Source organism: Penaeus chinensis, chromosome 16 (genome assembly GCF_019202785.1).
Source record: "Penaeus chinensis breed Huanghai No. 1 chromosome 16, ASM1920278v2, whole genome shotgun sequence".
Classification (NCBI taxonomy): Eukaryota; Metazoa; Arthropoda; class Malacostraca; order Decapoda; family Penaeidae; genus Penaeus; species Penaeus chinensis.
Genome location: NC_061834.1, coordinates 7651381 through 7661967, shown reverse-complemented (window position 1 = coordinate 7661967; position 10587 = coordinate 7651381). Strand labels below are relative to the sequence as shown.

Here is a 10587-nt window from a genome sequence, read left to right as displayed (position 1 = left end):
ACATGACACACTTTTGTAATTTCTTGGGAAAATTTTACACGGATGAGTCACCCCGAATCCGAACCCACTTAAAAAGAGAATTAGATTCTTTAAGTTGCATTTAGTCTTCTAAAAGAAGGTTTTGCGCTTGGCTTTTGTTTATTAGTGGACTGTTGTGAGGAAGTGGAATATTTGACTCAGTCGTCTATTGCCATTGATAAACTTAGGAGAGGGAGAGAGATTAACAGATTCCGAACCTCTTTAGAAAGAAGATTATATTCTTTAAAGAAAATTTGATCTCTTTAAAGAATACTTTACGCTAAGCTTTTGTAATTTAATGGACTGTTGTGAGGAAGTTGAATATTTGACTCAGTCGTCTATAGCCATTGATAAGGAGAGAGAGAGAGACGCGAAAGTTGGTCTCGCTTTTCCTGCTTTTGCCCCTGCTCTCGCTGCCATGAACTCGTCGTAAAAGGTGATCCGCGAGGCTTCTCTCCAGCGCCATGGCAGCCGTCGAGGAGGAGCAACTCGACCCCAGGGTGCAGGTGAGGAACGAAAATGAAAGATAAACAGTGTGAAGACTTCGATAGAGTAGGTTTAAACTTTATTTCGTTTTATTATCGTGGAAAGTTTGGATTGCATTGATGAATGATTGCATGACGTAGGGTGTATTGCAAGGTGGTTTGCATGGCAAGCGTCGAAAGAGAGGGAGGGTAAGAAGTGGCAGAGGACGCGAAACTAGGCGAAGGAGTTTAAGGAAGAGAATCCCTACAAACTTCGAGAATACTCGGGACTTTGGAGGACTTAGAGAAAATATCCTTATGCTGTTAATAACATGAAAATCTAGTCTGACCAAAAAAAGGGAGTAAACAAATACACTGATGTGTGGGTCTTCAGGAGATTGAATACATATTTTGTGGAAATCTAGAAAACATTTTCTGAAATTCTGTAATGGAGATCCTGCAACTGAAGATACCTAGTAACAAGTTTTTTATTAAGAAGGACAAAAAAGCATCCCACTAGACCTTTGGCAATCCTTTGTAATGTGTTCAGACACTTTAAATGACAAATGTTTCAGGAAAGTAGGGAAAATTGAGCCAAGAAAGACAAATACAAAGCAAAGTGAGTGCAAATATCAAGGAAGTGTATCTTGATTACCTTGTCACTAGAAATACAGCAGTTGTTTTTTATCCAAAAGTGAGTAAGTTTTAGCTGCTTTGTCAAGTTAGATGTATGTTTTTCAATTCTATATTTTTGTTACTGATTTTAGCTTTTGTTAGTTATATAAGATGTGGTTGTCCATAGAGTGTATAATGTTATCTTAGAGTATATACTTGTGTATATGATTGTGTTCCTGTGTTTAATTGTTCATGACATCATGACTACCAAGGATAATATCAGAAAAGGTATGTGAGTGATAAATAACGTCCTGGTCTGAGTAGTAATGACGTAAATAGCGTCTCAGCTGGAGTCCCTTATCTTATCTTGAGCAGGAATATTTGGATGGGAGCACATATGTTATCTTGTATACCCCCCCTCCCCCCCCACACAGATGGCCTCTGCTCTTTCTTATAAAATCAGGGTGACAAAGTTCAGGGTTGAAAAGTTTCTTTATCATCATTATTAACATTAATGTGGTTGTTTGCCTTTTTAGAGCTCTTTGTTCTTAAGTTAGTATATCATCTTGTATTTTGTTTCCTTTTATTTTCTTTCTATATTCTAAAGTTAAGGATTCTAGGTTCTCTGTCACTTATTATAAGTGTTGTTGTTATTTTTAGGCTTGATTTTTTTGTCATTCTGAATTTTCATTTTTTCATTGTCTATTTTTTCATTCTCGCTTTTTTCCTTTTTATAACTTCACCGTTTTTAGAATAAGGGTGTCCCTTTATTGAATTATTTTCTGTTCTTTATGCCTTATAAAACTATTCTTAAACAAGAGAATACCTCTTCAAATTCCCAAGATAAGAATAGATTTATTGTTGAGATTACAGCATTGCTATGGCAGTGAGTCATTCTTGATCCATATAGTGAATATTTGAAATGTTTTTTCAGTCTATTGCCTAATGACATTTTATATGTGTATATGTATATGTGTATGTATGTATGTGTTTCAATTTATATATAGATAGATTGATATGTATTGTGTGTATTTGTGTATATACATACATACATATATATATGTGTGTGTGTGTGTGCGTGTGTTTTGTATATATACACATACATGCATATATATATATATATATATATATATATATATATATATATATATATATATATATATATATATATATATATACACACATATACATATACATATACATATACATATACATATATATATATATATATGTTTGTATGTTTGTATGTATACATACATACATATACATTCACACATATCTGTCTATCACTATATATGAGTGTGTGTGTATGGGAATCATTGTCTTCACCTATGCACGGCAAGATATAGCTGAAACTCATGAGCACTGATTGGACTTTGGCTGTGAGCGATGATCTATTCCCTTTATGTATGGTGGTAATGCTTGTGTCTGCAGATTTATTCTTGTACCAATGACTTAAATTTTTTGTCCTTTACAAGAATATCATCGTTAACTTGCCCTTGCTTCGTTTGTCTGTACTGAAAAGATTAACCATTTATGTACATATATATATATATATATATATATATATATATATATATATATATATATATATATATATATATATACATATTCCTATATAATGTGTATATGCATATGTGTAATACATAATGGGTAAGAGTATGAGTCACTTGTTGTTGCTAGTGTATGAGCGTCCTTGTGATTGTTATTTTAACGTGTTCAGCATCAGGAGTAGTATAATAAGTCATTTGGTTAGTCTTAATTTTGCAAAGAATTTCCCAAGGTGTAGTATATATTTTGTACCCAGCCAGATCACTGAATCTGCATCAGGGTTAACTATTTTCTGATTTAATTTGTCTGTTTATAGATATTGCTTATTTGTTTTTTATTTTCTTCTCTCTGTTTTTTACCCAGATCTTCCTTGATTTCTTTTCTTTTTCTTCTTCTTCTTCTTCTTCTTCTTCTTCTTCTTTGTTGTTTATCCTTCTATCATTTTTCCCTCACCCTTTGTTTGTATGTGGTTCTCTTTTTTTTTTTTTTTCATCTCCCTGTGTCACTCTTTATTCAGATATTTCCACAGCTTCCACTTGTTTATGCCTATGTGCTAAAATCTATATTTATATATATATTTTTTTTTTTCCCCTACTCTGATTCAGATTGAGCTGGAAAAATTGAACACTGCAACAGATGACATCAATAAATTAGAAGCAAAATTAGAGGTGAGTATCTGCAACTGTAATGATATGTTCATTGATAACTAATGAAAATGATGCACAAATGTATGAAAAGTCTGGTGTATTTGTGAAGAAAGTTATCCAGAGAATTATTCATACTTTGTACCATGTTTTGTCGCACTTATCATGCCATATATTTATTCGTTTGTTATGCTCTTCAGGAGGCCAATAATGTGTTCAGAACCACACTGACGGAATCAACCGCTCGTCTGAAAGCCCTAGCCAAGAAACTGGGTAGTTGCATTGAGAAAGCAAGGCCGTACTATGAGGCACTAGAGCTGGCAAGGTCATCCCAGCTTGACTGTCAGCGGGCAGCAGTGCAATACCAAAGGGCCAATGGTGCGTTGTGTCTGGATCCTATTGCCATTTGTAGCATGGCCTGAAAATTCATTTTTTATTCTCTTATTATTTTATGTTCATTACACTGTATATGTTGATAACATATCTTACATCATCTCATCTTTTTTTTTTTTTCTTCTTTTTTTTTTTTTCTTTTTTTTTCGTTTTTGAGCAGCTCTACACCAGGCTGCCAAAGAAACCATTGCCCTGGCTGAAGAGAGGTTTGTAAACAGTAGACACGAACACTGGCAGTTTGATTCAGCATGGCAAGAAATGCTCAATCATGCTACAATAAAGGTACTCTATTCTTATCTCTATAGATACATAGGTAATTCTTGAACCTAGGACCACAACTGCCTGAGATGAACTAACTTTATGGCTAGTAACCATCCCATCACATATATTTGGTAAGATAGAGTTTGGACTAGTTCCTTTTTGATGAAATTTTTGGTTCTACAAGCTCTACATTGACAGAATATACATGATCAATGTTTGTTATCTTTTTGCTGGGCTGCAGAAGGCATGTTGATGACTTGAGTCACTGCAGGTGTATTTGATATTCAATTATGGGCTTGCCTTCACTTCCCTCGGATCATTTTTTTATAGCTGATAAAAGTGTTCTGCATGTTTTTAAAGGCATATCCGTGCAGTCCTTATTTCAAGATTTAAACTACCTATGAATACAATAAATGCTGAAATACTGTCCTTTTTTTGTATACTTAATACCTGATGATTTTTTCATATATAAAGTTTTCTAAAGCTTTTAGAGAATTAATATGCATCATATCAAATAGGTGTTATGGTATATATTTTGTTCTAGTCTAAACAAATATCAATATTTTCTTCAGGTAATGGAAGCAGAAGCTCAGAAAGCAGCAAGTGAAAGAGAGCACATGCGGCGTGCTGCAGCCTTCACACAAGCAGAGCAGCGTGTGCAGCAACTTCAACGTGGCCTGAAGTCATCCATCAACAAATCTCTCATCTATTTTGAAGAAAAAGCTAATGTGCAGTCACAGTTACAAGCACAGAAGGAGAGGGTCCAGCAACTCCAGAGGGCAATAACAGCTTCAAAAACCTCCTACGCTCAGTCTTTAAGAAGCCTAGAACAAGTAAACATGTCTTTTACTTTCATTTCATTTGTATTGATGTTTTTCATAAGTATTAAATGTTTAGGTGTAAGAAATATTATTGTTTATGGAGGTAGGTACACTTTATTTGCTGAATAGCAAATAGTTTATTCATTGATTTTTATCTTCTTGTTCTTCTTGATTAGATTTATGCCTAAGCATTCTTATATTATATAAAAGGAGTATATTAAAAACATTTCTTCTTATTTGGCTTGGGTTTTCTTGTGAGTATAAAAAAAAAATATGTATATTGAGAGTGATATGCAATCTTGCATTCTGGTATCTGTTGATATCAGTCACTTTTAGTGTTATTCTCAATGCAAAACTGAAGTATTTAATTATCATTTAACTTGCAACAGCAGACTTGTACATCCCAGTTGAACTTCAAAGCCATTTTTGTTCTTCACAGATCTCAGAGGAAATTCATGAGCAGAGAAGATGCAGACTCCCTAGAGAGCCAGGTGTTGGTGCCGAGATCACACCTCCAGAACCAGATGACAATCAGACCTTTGACCATAGTGCCAAAACATTTACACCACTTGAAGAAATCACTGCACAGGAGGAAAAGGTACTGTCCCTTTCTCTGTAAGATTTGGAAATATAATGATGTGTGTGGTATTGTGTCGAGAAGGTGTGTTGGAAATGAGAGAGAGAGATTATTGTTGTTTATAATTTGCGAAGTTCTTGCTTCGCCCGGGCCTTCTAGATATGGCCCGGCCTGAGAGATTAAGGTGGAAACAGAATGCATGAAATTGTAAACCTCGAGAATATTGTGCATCTTACACATTTTTAACTATGTGTACACTTTTTTTGTGGATGGATTCTATTTTACATTGTGCCAGCGAGTGCTAGATGGTGTGTGCTATGTGTAAATGGAGGTTTATTATCAATTCATAAGAATTTTGATCTGTTAGATATATTTTGTATGTAAAATACAATTTGTATTTTATTTAGTCAACCCATTGGATCCGGGTACTTCACTGCCTGCACGTTGTCCAAAATCCTGGTATTAGGCTTACTTGACTGGCAACTCTCATGTGTGTATTACTTGGTACATTCCACACTTGTTTACCGATAGAAATAATGCCCGCTGAGTCTAATCACCTTCTAAGGGCTATGTTCACTCATGGGGAGTCATTTCTGTCACCCCAGTCTTCAACCAAAATTCTCATGATGGCAAGTTCCTGTCACCTCAGCCCTCACCCCAATTTTTTCATGACAGCATGTTCATGTCACCTGGCCTGCAACCCAACCATAACGTGATGGTCACACCACCTACATCCAGTGGGTTAATATTAACCCAATGCCACTGGGGAAAATGCTGTGTCTATTTTCTATATTTTTTTGTAAAATGTCTGCCCATAGATGGCTCTGCTAGTGCTATGCCACAAAGGAGTCAATTAGTAGACCTTGTGACCGTACCTGATTTGAATTGGCGGGAAAAACGTATATTTTACTAGTGCTATTAATATCGATGGTGTTATTTTTATTATAAACATTATAATTATTATAATGTTTTTTAATATTAGTAACAGCAAAATAAGATAACATAAAATATTTCGTAAATCAAAGAAAAGGGTGAACGGGCGGGACAGGCAGTACTCATAACTGGCTCATTGGTGACATAGTACAAGTATAGCCATATATGTGTAAAAACAATCAAACAAATACTAACAGTGGGCATAGCACGTGTCTACCCGCCGTACCTGTCGGCAAGGGGTTAAGATTGTGAAAATTGTGGCATATACCAGCTGAGGTGTCCTTGCAGATCAGATGATCATGATATTTGCTTTTTAATTTATTTGTATTTTTATTTATAATTGTGTTGAATGAATTGTTCTGTGCAAGGCTCTTCACTGCATTCATTTATATAGATAGGCCCAGATAGATCACTAGTAGATATGAAAAATTTATGTATGATTATGTGTATATGTACTGTGTGTATATTATTTTCATTTTCTCCCTTGTCTTTACAGTACTGGGAAAGCTTGCGAGAAAAGTTGGAAAAACTTAAAGTTGACAATGGTGAGCAAACTGCATCAGCCGAGGATGAAGCATCTGACTCTGAGTGCCTCGATGGACGAGAAAGAACAGTAACAGGAAGTAGTTGCACCTCAAACCCTGAATTAGATAGAGGTCTTCCTATGGAAAGAGTTGTGAGCGGGGAGAGCAGTTCAGCGTCAGAGAGTGATGAAGCTCAGAGTCCTACTGAAGGGAAGGATTTGTGCCTTGAAGAGATACTAATTCTAGACACAACAATAGACCCTGAACTTACGGCTGACAGTGACGAGGAATGCGTTGGCAGCCAGGCAGATGCAGAAGTTAAATGTGAAGAAGAACCGATGACATCTCGAAAATCTCCTGTCGGTGGTGATGCTATTATGGTAATATCTCTTGATGACGATTCTGATGATGATGCAAATGAATCTCCAAGAGAGGAAAGGACTATAGGTATGGGTCTAGCTGGTGATGGCTACTCTAATGACAAGGGAAGTGATAGGACTGACAGTGATAACCAAAATGGTAATGAATTAGTACAAGAAGGCTTTAAGAAAAATACAAATACCACATCTTTGCTCAGTGGTAGCATTAATGGTAATGTAGCAAGTGATAAGAATGGTAAAGATGACTTTGAAGATACTGAGGTTGAAGAGATAATTCTTGAGTTGGATGATGAATCAGAAGAAGAAAATACCAGAGAGTGTAATTCATCTAGCCCACCACCCACGATGTGCCAACCAATAAGGGGTCTAACTATTATACCCGAAGGAATCGAAAGTCATGAATGAGTGATGCTGCAATAACATATTTAAAATTACACACACATAATATATATTTTTTCATAATGAGAGTGATGTGTTCAAATTTATATAATGATATATATATATATATACTTTATATATATAAATAGTCTGACGAATAAGGGGTCTTTGATAAGATGATGCCAATAATGTTTTTAGTATATAATTGTTGAGTGCAACTGTGATCAGACAGTGTTAAGTAAATTAATGCCATCAGCAGTTTATAGTTGTTTATCTTTATAAGATGAATTTGAATTTGAATGTAACTACCTTTGCATATAATTATTGAATTCAATTATTTAGTTTCAATAATGGATTTTAGAGTTCTCAAGGTTGAGTGTTCATACAAATGTTACACTTCTTTCAAAAGTCAAGCCATGTAGTCCATGTCATGCGAAAAGGACTTGGCATTCGTGTGACTTGCAAACTTTTTTTTTTTTTTTTTTTTTTTTTTTTTTTCTTTTCTCCCTCTCTCTCTCTCTCTTAATTTTTTTCTTTTTTTTTGGTAATGATGCTGATTGGCCTCCTGGAGATTTGGGGAATGTGTTCAGGTTTATTATCTTCTGGTTAGTTCAAGATACGGGAAATCTCATGGATTACTCACTCTGCCGTGTATCTTTTACTTCAAGTTTTAGGTATGACTGGGGGATCCTACAATAAGCACTACTTTTCCAAATGACATAATCAAAAAGCTTATAAATGAATATAGTTGTTCCTAGTGCAGTTATAAAAAGTTGGTTACAGTATTGTTTGGAAGACTGAAAGATATATTTTTTTAAAAAGAGATGGTTTTAATAGCTAAAGCTTGATATGTTAAGGATATCTGCAGATTTTTAAAGAATAATGTCTTCATTGACCAGTATCTTTGGCATTGCTGAAACTTATGTGATAGTTATTTGGGAGGAAAATGTGTGTGTGTGTGTGTCAGTATATGTGTGTGTGTGTGTCAGTACGTGTGTGTGTTTGTGTGGATGTACACATTTGCATACAGGGATATATGTGCTCTCTAGGGTTTAGGTGTCTGCATCCACATATAGTTACTTGAATATACAGTTATACTCCCAAGCAAGGAGTTGAACTCAGTCAGTCTAGGTAACACCCAAGGAAGGAGGATAGTTCTGTACATCAGTGCAATATTACATTATTCCATCTTATACAGTCACATGTTGAAGCTCGTGTTGGATGCACACTCTTGATTGAATGTTTGAATGTGTATGATTTTCTTTTCCTGTCTGTGTGTGTTTCTCTTTGCCAGTGTTCATTGTCCTTCCTACAGTTGTGCATATTTGCTTTTACAAAAATAGTTGCACATTATGCTTCAGTGAATAAGGAAGCATGCATAGTAATTACATACCATATAATGTTTTTCTTCTTTTTCTCTTTCATGAACTTTGCATATAAAAACTTAAAGGTATATCTTGTTACTCACTGTTCTCAGAACAGAGAACTTACAACTCCATAATGATCACAATGAAAGTGTGCCTTGCATTATTCATTGTTATTGTTGCTACTAAAGTTAAATGAATGGTATTGAGAATGAAATAATTGTAGAATGGAAGCCTATCTCCTCTTATTTTTGCAGCTGTAGTGAGTATGCTAGGGTATTGTTAGACTGTTACTATTGCTATGGGTGCAATATGATGTTATGGGTAGAGGTAAGACATTGATTGTTAAGATTTTAGAACGAGGAAAACTCTGTGTGCATGTGGTGTGTGTTGTACAGCACACAAAAAAACAACAACCAAAAAACATATAACCAATTCCAGACAATGAGAATTGTGCCTTGTGCAGATGCTGTATCACTCACTAGGTTCAATCTTTTCTCTAATTCTCTACAATGTTTTCACACTTTTCACTTTTCTTTTTTCCCCATTTAGTTTAATGATACTGCTTGTGATGAATATTGTGCTAAGGAGGTTGTATTTCGCATTAGAATTATTGATTTAGATTGTAAAAGAGGAAATTGGTTAGAAATCTTTAACTCGGGAATTAGGGATAGATTGTGGAAATGTTAAAAACACCATTTACCACAGTTTGCAAATGATCAGCTCAGAAGATCATAAATAGGAATATAGAGAACTAGGAAGATTAGATGAATATATTGTGTGCATAATTTTCTTGCTTTTTCACTACATAAAATCTTGTGGAACACCCAGTATAAGACTGGTAGTATTTACAGCCTCGCTTAGTATGTTACGCAATATTGTACACTGTTGCCAAGCAGAAATGGGAGATTATGTTTGCCATAGATAGATTCTTAATGGTAATGAATTTAGATATTTTTTGTCTTCGTTTATACCCTCTCTTATTTTCTTAATATGACACCAGTTAGTCATTTCATTTGATATTTTAAGCAACGTTGATATTCGAAATATATTGCTTAATAATGATGTCATTTAAGCATGGTACACTTTTTTCATGAATATTTTTAGGATAACTGAAGCCTTTTCACGTATATTGTTATATCTGACCTCGTTTTAACTAACTAGACTCGCTACTAACAGCTCATAGTTAGAAATGCACCGATCAGAGTGGAACTCTGAACGTTGCTCAGGGTATTCTGTGGACTGGTAACGGTGGAATTGTAAAGGATTAATTAATTCTGCTAACAGCTCAGAATTTTAATTCTTGCAAATTGTGCTGTACATTTTTTTTTTTTTTTTTTTTTTTTTTCATTTGGTTTTTCTTTTTTTCTTGTTTTATTGGACATCTCGGTGATTTCAATCTTGGGTCTCGATAACCTTGCCATAAACAGTACCTGTTAGCCTTGACACTGCCATCTCTGTGGCCATCCACATGCTTTTAGTTTAAATTATACATACCAAGTATGTGCTCTGAGCTTTATATTCATTATCTGGCAATGAGCTTTAACATTAAGTTTTTCTTTTTATTTACTCCAATTTTTATGTTTTCCTTTCTTTCTTTCTTTGTCTTCTTTTTCCCTTTCTTTTCTTCTTCTTCTCTTTCTCCGTCTTTTCCTTTTTCTTTT

At 34.8% G+C, this 10587-nt stretch overlaps 1 protein-coding gene across 1 annotated transcript; it reads left to right on the top strand.

The window, feature by feature from the left end:
• Window positions 1-377: 377 nt before the first annotated feature.
• Window positions 378-8006, top strand: LOC125033454 (SH3 domain-binding protein 5-like). Its single transcript, XM_047624976.1, has 7 exons — window positions 378-524; window positions 3254-3316; window positions 3493-3670; window positions 3846-3967; window positions 4519-4779; window positions 5207-5365; window positions 6774-8006. The coding sequence occupies exons 1-7, from the start codon at window positions 483-485 to the stop codon at window positions 7584-7586; spliced, it is 1638 nt and encodes a 545-aa protein (XP_047480932.1). The 5' UTR covers window positions 378-482; the 3' UTR covers window positions 7587-8006.
• Window positions 8007-10587: the final 2581 nt, after the last annotated feature.

Excerpts from the sequence above, each read along its gene's own strand:
- LOC125033454 (XM_047624976.1), top strand. The coding sequence starts at position 483 with ATGGCAGCCGTCGAGGAGGAGCAACTCGACCCCAGGGTGCAG. Across the intron at positions 3,317-3,492 it reads AATTAGAAGCAAAATTAGAG|GAGGCCAATAATGTGTTCAG; the intron begins GTGAGTATCTGC and ends TATGCTCTTCAG. Across the intron at positions 3,671-3,845 it reads GCAATACCAAAGGGCCAATG|CTCTACACCAGGCTGCCAAA; the intron begins GTGCGTTGTGTC and ends GTTTTTGAGCAG.